At 41.0% G+C, this 13339-nt stretch overlaps 1 protein-coding gene across 3 annotated transcripts in view; it reads left to right on the top strand.

Moving 5' to 3' along the window:
* The window catches only part of ABL1 (ABL proto-oncogene 1, non-receptor tyrosine kinase), a 124262-nt gene that overhangs the window by 65694 nt on the left and 45229 nt on the right, over positions 1-13339 (top strand). The window contains exon 1 of one of the 3 annotated variants that reach the window (XM_045563734.1): positions 11043-11480. The exons of 1 other annotated variant lie outside the window; for it this stretch is intronic. In XM_045563734.1, the coding sequence (XP_045419690.1) occupies positions 11402-11480 (79 nt within the window). In that variant the 5' untranslated portion in view covers positions 11043-11401. Of the gene's footprint in view, positions 1-11042; positions 11481-13339 lie in introns of those variants that run through there. One more of the 3 variants, XM_045563735.1, reaches the window with a different exon arrangement.

Genomic DNA, 13339 nt, shown 5'->3' with positions numbered 1-13339 from the left:
AATGTAGTTTTATACAATATGTGGTCTTTTGTGACTAGCTTCTTTCTCTTAGCATATGTTTAGGTTTGCTACATTATAGCACATATCAGTACTTTGTTCCTTTTGTTGTTGAAGATTATTCCATTGTTGGATATACATTTTGTTTATTCATTCACCAGTTGATGGATATTTGGATTATTTCCAATTTTTGGGCATTATGAATAATGCTGCTATGAATATTCACATACAGGTCTTCATGTGGATATATGTTGTCATTTCTCTAGGGTAGATTTCTAGGAGTAGAATTGCTGGGTCTTATGGTAAGCTTATGTTTAACTTTTTAAGAAATTGCAAAAACTGTTTCCTAAAGTTGAGTGTACCATTTTATATTCCCACCAGCAATGTATGAGTGTTCTGCTTTTTCCACATCTTTGCCAATACTTGGTTTTGTCTTTTTTTTTTTTCTTTTTTCTTTTTTTCAGAAGACAGGGTCTCACTGTGTTGCCCAGGCTGGCCATGAACTCCTGGGCTCAAGCGATCCTCCGCCTTTATCCTCCAGAATAGCTGGGACTATAGGCACGTGCCACCACACCCAGCTTTGTCTGTCTTTTTGATTATAGTGATTGGACTGGGTGGGAAGTGGTATGTCATTGGGATTTTAGTTTCTATTTCTTGAATGACTAATGGTACTGAGCATCTTTTCATGTGCATATTAGCCATCTGTATTTCTTCTTTGGTGACATATCAATTCAGATCTTTTGCCTACTTTTTAATAGGTTTGTGTATTGTCTTATTATCGAGTGATAAGAGTTCTTTATATTCTGGATACAAGCTCTTCATAAGATATATGATAGAACACGTGAATTTTTATCTTCCTTACATCATTACTCATTTATGGAAAGGAAAAGGGACAGTTAATAGTAATAATAATTAAGGTTTAATATTTGAGTGTTAGGAGCTGGATAGTGGGCTACATGTTTCACAGGGATTATTTAGGTCACTTTCTTATTTTCTAAAGGTTATAGGACTGTTTCAAATGCTTGCCTTGCTAGTAACAGTTCTTAATAGAGGAAGAAAATAAACTGTCAATTTGAAGTATTCTTAGATTTATGCAAGTTAAAACTGATCTTTTAATATTATTACCATAAGAACTAAATGCATGTTATAGCAGAACCAAAATAGCAGCAGTTTAAACAAGCTAGATGTCTATTTCTCGCTCCTGTAACAGGCTGACGTTAGCAGTCCTGGGGTATGATGGTGGTTCCCCAGGGTCAGACACCTTCTATCTTGTTACTCTATCTTGTTGAGACACAGCTTCTACCTCAGGACCCAAAATGGCCACTCTGCTGTCATGTCCCCTTTCTGGTAGTGCACACAGGAAAAAGGACAGGGAGCATGTGCCCATTTCTCTTAGGAACCTGACCCAGATGTTGCACACATCACTTTTGCTTACATGCCATTAGTTAGAACTTAGTCATGTGGCAGTGCCTAGCTACAAGAGAGGCTGGGAAACGTAGTCTTTATTTTAGGGTGATGTGTCCATCTAAAATTTAGGGGTCGAGGGCAAGAGTGGAGAATAGATGGCCATTGTTGCGCTTGGGGGTTCCTGTAACTAGTCTGTGTGGGATTCCTATTCAAATTCATCAAATAAATTCTAGTTCATATGCAGTTGTTCGTGTAAATGTTATTGAGGAGTTAATTTTACTATTGTTTTAGAATTATACCAGAATGTTTGTCATATGAAATAATCATAAATATGAATTATTATTGCTAGTGTATTAGAGTTCTCCAGAGAAATAGAACCAACAGGATCTATCTGTCTAAACATATGTCTTATCTATGTATCTCATGAAGAGATTTATTATCAGGTGTTGGCTCATGAGACTGTGGAGGCTGAGAAGTCCCATAATCTGTTGTCTGCAGGATGGAGACTTGGGACAGCTGGTGGTCTACCTCAAGGGCCTGAAAGCCAAGGGCCACTGGCATGGGTTCCAGTCCGAGTCTGGAGGCCTAAGAAACCAGGAGCACTGAGGGCAGAAGATCCATGACCCAGCTCAAGCAGTAAGGCAGAGGGAGGGCCTATCTAATATCCTTCTTCTGCCCTTGTGTTCTGTTCAAGCCCTCAGTGGGTCGGATGGTGCCACGCACCTGGGTGGGAGGCATCCGCTCAGGCCGCCCACCAGTGCCATACTGATCTCTGGAAACACCCGCACAGACACACCCAGCAATAATGTTTCACAGATATCTGGGCATCCTATGGCCCAGTTGAGTTGACGTATAAAATTCACCATCACACTTAGGGAATGTGAAACTAACTTAGAAATTAAATTTGGTGTTGGAGTTGCTGTACTGAACATAAATCTTAAATACCAGCTGATAGGAAGGGTGGCAAAGAAGAAGACAGCTTTTACCAGGTTGACTTTGGAAGCAAAATTCTGTTTTGTAGTTTTCTTTTCAAGCGGCTGCTTGACCAGTGACCTGGCCCTTTCCTTTTACAGTCACCACAGTGTCACTTAGTGTGCAGTTTTTCCAAGGTTAACTGTAGCTGTTGTCAGTTAATATGTAGTTCTGAATTAATATGCCGAATCTGTCTCTTTAAGGAAGCAAAAGAGCAGTACAGTTTCATTTAGAGATGCCATGGCTTCTCTGAGGATAATAATAATTTCTAGCAAGTGTAGGGAAGAAATCTTCTAATTCCATTTGTCCTTTTTGTGTGTGTCTAAAACCTTGACAACAAAACAAATTGGTACTGAATGTTTTGAAGAAATAAACATGAACTCTCCTTTAGTATTTCATTTCTAGGATTTCAAGCCTTGGTAACAATTACCAAGAGCTGTGGCCCAGGATAGCTCTAGCTGCTGTGAGGATCTAAGTGCCGGGGAGCCTATACTTTTACAGCCCATTTCAACTGCCCAGAGATAATTTGGGTAAACATGGGCTCCTCTACGAACCTCCTAATCCCTGCTGGGTTTTACACTGTGGGGAGGTTTAGACAACTTGTTTTCTTTCCCTTTAGCCCTTCTCTCTACACTCCCCTCCAGCTGCCTTTTTCCCCCACCCCGAAATGTAACATGATCTCCTAGGCCTGGTCTGCTGCTTTCACAGATTCTTTTAGTCTTAGAGAAAGAAAGGAAAAGAAATTAACCATTGGTTTACTGATTCAAAGTTAACAAAACTTTAAAAGTGAAACACAATGGTGGTGTTTGAAAACAAAAGTATTGCTTGTTAATAACCAGAGCTTGGGATTTCCTTTTATCAATTGTTTCTACTTAGTGTGTTTAAGTTTACCTTATATATTCGTATTACACAGATAATACTTTGAAGCCTTTAGGATTTTTGCAGCATTGCTATTTTTGATTGCAACAAAGTTGTAAAATTGCTATTTTTAAATTTATTTTGTAGATATCTTAATCTTTATTCAATATTCAGATTAAAAGCAAACAAGACTTTTAGTGATTTTAAAATAAAATTCTTTGGCATTTATTTCAAAAGTTAAAGTAAAGGGACAAAGATATTTCATGAAAACATGTAAAACCTCTGTAAGTTAAATTCAGGCACTTAGAGTTTAATAAGACTATCCCAAACTATTTTTGTTTAATAATATTTCTGTTTATAATTAGACCTTAAGGTACAGTGTTGTAACTAGATTTAAGAATTCAAGGTTTGGTTGTTGGTTGGTTGGTTCTTTACCACCAGCAAATTAAGATTTGAAACCTATAGTTTGCAGCAAATTTTAAATAGTTTTTCAGCCTGGTTTCTTAAAATTTGTTAGCTCTTAATTATGGGTACCTAGTGGGTATCATGTAATGGGAAAAACATCTAACAAGGGAGTTTGAAGATCTGGGTTCTTTTTTTGTGCCACTAACTTGCTCTGTGACCTAGTGCAAGTTATTTAACCTGTCCTGTGCCACAGTTGTCTCATCTGTAAAATGGACAAAATAGATACTTATTAAAAATGATTAAAGGTAGAAGATCTGTATTTATATCCATTCTCTCCACAAACCTCATTAAGTGACAATAAAAAGGTTTTTAAAAAGTAAAGATATATAAGGACAAAAGGAACTCAAAGGAGATAGTAGTGGATAAGAAAGGTCAACACAGTTTTGGCAAATGGAAGGCAGTCAAAAGAGAGGTGTTAGACTTGATGGAATCAAGGATGCTGAAGCCTAACCTCTTCTGAGAGAGACATTGATAAGAAGTGAGTTTGCTCATAAGAACCTGAGGAAAGCTCAGAAATTGGTGGCATTAGTACCACAGAAATCAGGGCGTAAGGCGAAATCAGAGGAATCAGTTGAAAGTATGTAAAAGGAGTGTTTAAATTCTTCAGGTCCCTCCCCAACCATGTACAGTCAGAGGACCAGCTCTCCAGCCACATGAGACCAGAGGCAGTATATTGAGAAATGCCCTATAAAGGCTCTGGACTCTGGAGCCTTACACACAGCATGGGTCTGGGTAAGCCATTGGCTAAAAATAATGGGACAGGCAAGAACAGATTTTTTTTTAAAGTTTGCATGCCAAGTAGTGAGATTGTTACCCCCCTTTCAATACCTGCTAGCTACGACCCGAACAGAGAAGATATTGAAATATTCTTTTCTGGGAAAAATAAATTTAATGATCCTAGAGAAAAGCCCCATAGATAGCAACATTTGGAGATGCTCTTGAAAAAGTGAGTTCACTATCTCCTTTCTTTGAAGCCCCCTAGTCATTGTGCCCCTTCCATGCCTACAGAACTTCCAGTCATCTTTTTAGTTCCTCATTCATATATAGTGAACGGACAGTCAAATTTCCCTAGACATTAGAGGAAAGTTTCTGGCATAATAGATAAAGGGTAAAACAAATTCACAGAACAGAGGAACTAGGTGGAAATAATGACAATGCAGGAAACAGAAGAGTTCAAAAGAGAACTCTCAAAGATTGCAAACCTCAAACAACAGAATGCTATTAAAAACAATAACAATCAGAATGAGTTCTTTCATATTAAAAACATTATAGTCAAAATTTAAAATTCAACAGAACACTTGGAAAATAGTCTGTCTCAGAATATGGAACATAAAGACACAAACAATAAGAGAGAACAGATAAAATTAGAAGCTCAATCCCAGGGCTTTAATATCTAGCTGGTAGGAATTCCAGAAAGAGAACTAACAAAATAGGAAGAGAAGTTAGGAGACAATAAGTATAAGGAAAAATTTCAGAGCTCGGTGAAATGAGTGTTCTCTAGGGCTGAACGACTTAAATCTCTGGATTGGACGGCCCCCAAGTGCCCAGCATAAATAAAATATGAAAAAGACTTACTCCAAGCCTTATCATTGTGAAACTTCAGAGCACCGAGACTATTAGAAGAACCTAAAAGCTTCCAAATAGAAAAAAAGCAAGTCATTTATAAATGGTTGGGAATCAGAATGGGATTGCATTTCTAAACAACAGTACATTACTGGAAACCAGAAAGTGGTAGAGAAAAAAAATACCTTCAAAATTCAGTTGGGAAGATTATTTTCAACCTAAAATTCTATAGCCAGCCAAACTATCAAGGTAAAAGAAAGGTATTTTTTAGACATACACCTTTTATTTACCCCCCAGGAAGCTACTGGATGATGAATTCCAGTAAAATGGGGAAGTAAGTCAGTAAATGCAACTGAGAATATTTGAAGTGTTTTAGTGTTTGGAAAAAAATACCACCAGATTTGACAGATCTTTGAAGTATTTGGGGGAAAAATAGTAATAGGTATATAGAAGACTAATCAAATGAAAAAAATCTAGGCATTATCTCCAGGATAAACAAAGTTGTATAATAAAGAAAACATTCATAGGATATTATTGGCTAAACAGTGAACAATATTTGCATCATCATAGTTATGTAAACACTGACTATGAGTTACCCCCAAATTGTGATTTTACTCATTTGGGAGGTTATGGATGGTGATGGTATAATATTAATACTACTGTAATAAGTTAATAGATAATGTGTAAAGCTAATGAATCCAGAAATGGCAAGATGAGGGTTATTAGTTAGAAATCTGAAGGAGGCTGCCTCTGGGGAAAGGGGAATGGGACTGCTGTTTTTTATTACAAGATTTTTACAGGACTATTTTTAGTCTTTTTTACAAGACTTTTAGTACTGTTTTATTTTTAACCATGTGTGTATATTACTTTGATTAAAAATAAAAATTAATGAAAACAAAATAAGATACTAATATTAGTTTTCTCCTTCTGGAGAAAAATGATTATGTTTAACAGCTACTTTTAAACTTGTTAAGTATCAAAATATGGTAAAGTCGTACTATACTGAGATTTTCTAGAAAGCAGATTTGCTCTAAGGCAGTTCAGATTTGGCCCCTTACTGAGAATTTTAGCCTTGGAAGTACCAAGGGGACTAACAGAAGAATCAGTGTCATCTGAAGCAGAGTCACATGTGCAGTCTGCGCACCACATCCTGGGCCGCATTGAAGATGTGAGAGTGTGGCGTTTGTGTTTTGCCAAAGCTGTGGTTGCAAACCTTGGCTTTAGGATTAAAGGTAGGGCTGTCTGTGACATATAAACGTTAGTTGTTACTCCTGCCTCAAAGCTAATGTTTCTTTCCCTTAATCAAATAAATGGATTTCCTTGTCCCTTGGAAAAGCTCCAGACTGTGCTTTCAGGTAGTGGAGTACCCACCACCTGACGTGGCAGGAGTACTCTTCTGGAAGTAACAATAGCTATGGTTTATAGAGCATATTCTGTGCCTTGGGCACTCTCCATACATTATTTCTGATCTTTATAACCCTATGATATAACTATTCTTATGACCACTTCCCATTTTACAGATGAGAAAATGGAGGTCTCAGGAAGTGAAGTCCCTTGCCCAGGCCACCACAGGGAGGCAAATCTGAGACTCAGCACTTAAGGCTTATGTGATGTCACAGCTCGTTTAACCTTCATTGCATTGCCTTCCCTGTTGCCTTGTTTGCCCTGGCCAGAGTCACTAGGCCTTTGTGACATGTAACTCATGACCAATAAATAGCTCTATCTGATTGAAAAATTGTGAGATTTAAAGGGATACGTATGTGTCCTTATACAGTGGCAAAATGGATATGGCTGATAGGATCTTTTTTTTGTTGTTTGTTTGTTTTTTTAAGACAGAAACTCGCTCTGTTGCCTGGGCTAGAGTGAGTGCCGTGGCGTCAGCCTAGCTCACAGCAACCTCAAACTCCTGGGCTTAAGCGATCCTACTGCCTCAGCCTCCCGAGTAGCTGGGACTACAGGCATGCGCCACCATGCCCGGCTAATTTTTTCTATATATATTTTAGTTGGCCAGCTAAAATGTTTCTATTTTTAGTAGAGACGGGGGTCTCGCTCTTGCTCAGGCTGGTCTCGAACTCCTGACCTCGAGCGATCCACCCGCCTCGGCCTCCTAGAGTGCTAGGATTACAGGCGTGAGCCACCGCGCCCAGCCCTGATAGGATCTTTTAAGCTATCTTATTCTTTAGTTGGACACATGTGCTGGACCCACAGAGCTAGAGAACCTGGTAGGCTCTCACCGGGCAGCGTTTGCAGAAGCAGAGGAAGTGGGCTTGTTGGCACAAGTATGTGAAACCGCAAGCATGTAGCTCACAATTCTTGCGGTTCCCCCTTAGCGTTAACTGGCTGGGCTAGAAACAGTGCAGGGGTCAGTCAGACCTGGGATCACCTGGTCCTGGAGGTCCCAAACAAGACCTCATGCCAGATTCACCTGTCTCCCTTCCACCTGCGCTCCTACCACAGTCTTGCTTTCCGAGGTGGAGCTTCCACGTCCCGAATCCTGCTTCCTTCCTTCCCTTGACTCAATTCTACGGTGGGCACCTGCCCCAGTTTTGAAAAAATACAACTCTGAATTTTTTAAAAAATTCAGTCTCCTAATCTCTTCAGAGAAGAGTCCTCTTTTGGTGACTTGTTCTACAGTTACACATTTCTTAAATTCAGAAATTGCTTTCAAATGAATAAATTTTAGAAATATCGATTCCTGTTTATCCTATTCCCAGAAAAAACAAGAAGCAATTCTTCACTTTTCTGAAACAGTGGTTTTCTAACTTACATATGCACACGGATCATGTGAGAACTTGAAGATACAGTCTATTCCACATATTCTGATTCTGTAGGTCTAGAATAGAGACCAAGAATCTGCATTTTAAGTAAGCACTCCAGGTTATTCAAAACAGGCTGTCCATAGACCTTACTTTTAGAAACATTGCTCAGATCACATGCTTTAATGTAATTAAGGATTTTATTTTTTTCTTTCTTAATATTTTAAAATATTCTTAAATAGCCCTAAGTCCCTGAATTATTTTCTTCTAAGATATATTTTCCCAACAGTTATTGATTTTTATTTCTACCTCTGGTCTTACTCATATTATCTACCTTTCACTTCAATTGGAAAATTTCTGCCATTTTGCAAAGTGCAAGGCCTTTCTACCTTACTGCCTCCTAGCTGCGTGAACTTGAACAGAGTACTTCCCCATCGTCTCCCCCCTTTCTCTCCTCAGTTTCCTTACCTGTGAAATGGAATTAAACTATACAAAATTCATAGGATTGTTGTGAGGCTTAAGAGCTTCTAGCACATACCAGGTGCACATTAAAAGCCTATTCCTTTCCTAAACTAATGCAATATAGCAAACAAGTTAGTTCACAGCCTTTTTAATTTCTTTATTCCTTTTCTTTTTCTTTTCTTTTTTTAATTGATGACTTTTATGTTTTAGGTTATCAGAGGGAATCCTTGGGCCATACTTCCCTCTTGTGAAAAGATTGAGGTTCTCCTTTGCTTGTAACAGAATGCTTTTCATATCTTGCAAATGAGTTTCAGAGGCATCAAAAGCTGGATCTGGAAAGAATAGATCAGGTTTGATATGGTAGTGTACAGTTGGGCAATATTTTCAATATTTATTGCCACTAATTCAGAGTGTTTTGCTAGACCTGTTGATGTATGGTTTTATAACTAAATTTAAAAAGATCTGGACACAGTTTATAAGCATTACTCATTTAAGAGGATTTAAGAGGATAAGGTCATTTTAGACTCAAGAGCAGAATGTTAGTAATAGTCATTAGCTTTTTAAAATAAACTTATATTCCAATGTAAAGTACAGCACATGTGAACAAATATCTGGGCCAGTATTAATAGATGGTATTCAAGGATATGGTTAGAATTTCAAAAATGCCTATTAATATGTAATTCTTGGCATTCAGCTGCCAATTTGAATGTAGCCCTTTAATCTGAATGCTGTATAATAAGATTTTATTATAGTCTGATCCAAGGCCTTTAAACTTTCCAAAATGGCAGCAAAATAGATACTGTATTTTTTCTTTAGCTTGTTTGTATTGGTGGAACCCTTTTGAATGTTATTTTTTGCATTATATGTAGAGTTTGAAAGGTTTGAGACAACACTAAACAAGTTAGCAGTCATTACATGAAGACTGTCCAGCAGAAGACAATGTGTCCCAGAATCTAGAAAGCTTCCAGAGTCACTGCGCGTGTCACCTGGTGGCCTTGTAGCACTGTCTCCAGATGACTGGAACTGTGTACTTCCCTAGCAGTGCCTTCTTGGGGGTTCATGAGGCCTGATCTGGTACTACAACACTAACAGTAGGTCCACTCAGTTGCAGTAAAAATATATCTTGTATGCTGATCAGAATTTGGCTGGACATCTCTGAAAAGTTAATGACATCCTGGCTGAGAACTCCTGTGATATATGCCACTCACATCCAGTCCAATCTTGAATATTTATGTGCTATTTTTGGCAGACCTAAGTAAAGATTTTATTAACCATTCCTGGTGTACTGAAGATACCCAGGTTTTTGTCATTATAGGATAGGCTAGAGATTAGCCGGGGTGTCTTAACCAAGGCTTTCTCTGATACATGTAATGACAACCTTACTTATTGGACCAAGGATATAGATATGCAATGCTTAATCTACATGGCGGAATTTATTCTTGGTGTGAAGGGGCAGCCTAATCCACTGGCCAGGAGCCTGATCCTTGGAGCCAGGCAGCCTTGGGTTGAATCCATCTCTGCCTGTTTCCAGCTGTGGGACCAAGGGCAAGGTGCTTGACTTCTCTGAGCATCAGTTTTTACCAGAAGAATTAGGATAATAATTCTGTTTTCTTCACAGGATCATTGTGTAAATGCAATTCAGTAATGAGTGTAACATGCTTCTCACAAAAGTCTGGCACATAGTAAGATCTCAGTACATGTCAGCTCTTATTATTCATGGCTGTAAGATGCAGACTAAATTTTTCTCCCTGTTGCAATTCAGTTATCTGATACTATTTATTAAATAGACTCCTTTTATTATTGTTATTAGAACTTACCTGATTTTTAACTTATTTGGTGCAGTTGGGTTCCTTATTTCCCACTATCTAGATTTCTGGGTCTGTGCCAGTAACACATTATTATTATTGCTACTTTACAATATGTTACAATATCTTCTATGGTCGGTCCTAATCAGAGTTGTAAAAAGATTTGAGCCGAGCACAGCAATGAAATGGATTTTAAACAAGGGTACCCCATGGCACTCACCAAAGGATGGGAAAAAGTTCTCTCTGCAAAGAAGGGATGCAGTCCCTTTCTCTCCAGCATTCACTGTGGAGACTAAATTCCGGTTCCTCTGAACTCACACCCCTTCTATTCTCAACTGCCTCGTAGCCTGGATGTGTGATTTGACCAGTGTGTCGGGCGTTTGTGTAGCTGTCATGTGGGTTCCAGCTCTGACTGTTCATTCCTCAGACACCCACTGCCTCACCCTCAATCACAGTAAGCTTGCCGACCATAAATGAGACTAGTGTTGGTAATTCCAGAGGAATTTGCATTATCTCCAATATTCTGGGGGCCTAGGGTGTGCCTGGCACTGCGCACAGAGAAACTCGCCAGAAGCGGTGTAGGTTGGGGACGTCCCATGCCACCGTGGAGATGCGCGCGGTTTCAAAAGTGGTGCCGAGCAGGCCTGCGCGGCCCGGGGAGGCGCCAGGCTTCCTGGCCGCCGGGTGTTAGGATCGCGCTTCCTTCGCTGAGAAGGAGCCTCCGAAGGCCGCGCTCGGCCTTGCCGGGTTAAAACAGCCATTGGCCGCGGCTTGGTTTTTGCAGGCAGCGGAGGCTGCGGGCCAGGCTGGGCCTCGGGAGCGTCGGCGCGGCCAGGAGGGGGTTAAGGCGAGGGCGGAGGCAGCGCGGGGCGGGGGCGGGGGCGGGGGCGGGCCTGGCGGGCGCCCGGTCGAGCCCTTTGTTAACGGGCGCGTCCGGGCCGAGGCGGAGACGCGGCCGCGGCCATGGGCGGGCGCGGGCGTGCCGGGCGGCGGTGAGCGCGGCCTGGCGGGGCCGGGGGCGCCCGGGGGGGCGCGCGGGCCGAGCCGGGCGTGAGGCGGGCCCGCGGGCCGAGCCAGGAGCGGGGCGCCGGACCCCGACGCCGCTGGCGCGGGAAGATGTTGGAGATCTGCTTGAAGCTGGTGGGCTGCAAATCCAAGAAGGGGCTCTCCTCGTCCTCCAGCTGTTACCTGGAAGGTACGCCCGGGGCCGCCGAGGGGAGGGGTCCCGAGCCGTTGCGCGCCCGCCCGCCGCCGGGCCCTTCCTAGGCCTCGCCCGCCGCGCGCTCCCGCCTCCGGCCCTCCGGGTCTCGCTGTCCGGCTCCTTGCCCTTCCCTCTTGCTTTCGTTCTCTCTCTCTCCACGGCCCCTGGGCGCTGCCGGCCGAGTCTGGCGGCAGGGCTGCGGCACCCGCCCCGAACTGCAGGCTCTGCCCGAGAAAGTTTGAAAAAGCGACTCGACGGGCCTTAACGTCCCTGAGAGCCCACGTTGTGGAATTTTCACCATTAATTGGGAATTGTGTGTCAAAAAGGTCGACCCGCGTTTGTGAAAACATACGATTTCCATTAAGTATCGTGTACAAAGGGAACACGGCTCTACCATTTATGGATACAGAATTTCCAGTGATTTCTCCCCCCACCCCCATTCTTATCTACAGACCACGAAGAGGTTTTAGGAATTCTCTCTTTTCAAGGGAGGAAAGAGAAATTACACCCAATTTTAAGAAGGCATTTTGAATGGGTCCAGCAGAGTGCTTACTTGGGTCAGGGGCTGCGGGGGGGGGAGGCTTATTTTAAGTTTCCTTCAGTAAAGCTTAAAGCAAGGAGTTTTATGTTTTCCTTTCTTTCTAACACTTTGCTTTTCAATTCCATTTATTTTGATTTCTTTTCTTTCCTGTTGCTTGTCTTTAGTTTTTTGTTATGACAAAAAACTCCCGCGGGGGGCGGGAGTGAATTGAGGATAATGAGTGGTGGTCATTTTTGCTGCTTCCAGAAGCGTTCAAAATTGATCTAAGACTGATCATCCCATGCTTCAACAGAAAGGCTGTTTGTACTTAAGAGATGTGATGATACTTGGATTTTTCCATGGTGTTCGTGTAGGATTTAAAATAGTAGAAATGTAAAGCTCACTTTAGAACAAGTAGGATTTCTGCTATAGCGCCATAAGTTCTACTGTTTTTCTTTTTAGAAATGAAGAAATAAACAAAGGCTTCATTAATTTTCCAACCTGATTTCTTTTCTTTACAACTCTAAGCCTGCCTGGAGTCGCACATGCAGCTTAAACCATACACGCCAGGCCAGTGCCGTAGGTGAAACGTACTTGTCCTCCTGGCGACTTGTGTACAGTATCCCCCTTCTGTCTCTGGGATTTCAGGGGGCTCCATGCTCAGAGGAGCTTCATCCAGATGGAGTAGACTCACAAAGTCTAACGTTTTAAGGGAGGAGATAGTTTATTTGTCCCTGAAAGTTGGCATCTGAGCAGCTAAAGTCATCTTCAGTTAATACATCGCTTATTTTTTCCAAGTTGCTCAAAAATGCTGAACACATTCTCATTTACATCTGTAACGAGTTAGTGTTAGGCATTATCATCTCCATTTTGCAGTTGGATGCCTAATGCAGAGATGAATAGACTTTTGTAAGAGCTGGAAGAAAGTTTAGGTCACATCTTGGCCTGGGAGTAAACTGGATATTTAGTATATACCTGGCTGGTTTAATTTTTGTTTTGGCATAAAAACTAAAGCCTTACTCCAGCATGTCTTGAAATGAATTATAATACTGACTTTTAAGCTTTTAAATATCAAAAAAGTGCTGGTATAGCAGACTGCCTTGGGTTAAGGCTTCATCTGGGAAGGTGTCATTCTAGGAATTCTTTCTTATTAATGAGTTTTCCTTATTTTGTTATTATATTTAATTAGAGAAAGTAAATGGAATTATTGTTTTGTAGTTGAGGGAATTTAACAAACCTCAGTGATCATTTCTTAAAGACTGGAAGCGCTATTTATCTTTTGGGAAAAACAGCTGCCAACATATGGATAAGTAATCTAGGCTTTCCATTTTTA

This window comes from Lemur catta, chromosome 10, assembly GCF_020740605.2.
Source record: "Lemur catta isolate mLemCat1 chromosome 10, mLemCat1.pri, whole genome shotgun sequence".
In the NCBI taxonomy this organism is placed as follows: Eukaryota; Metazoa; Chordata; class Mammalia; order Primates; family Lemuridae; genus Lemur; species Lemur catta.
This window is presented reverse-complemented; position numbering and strand designations above follow the sequence as displayed.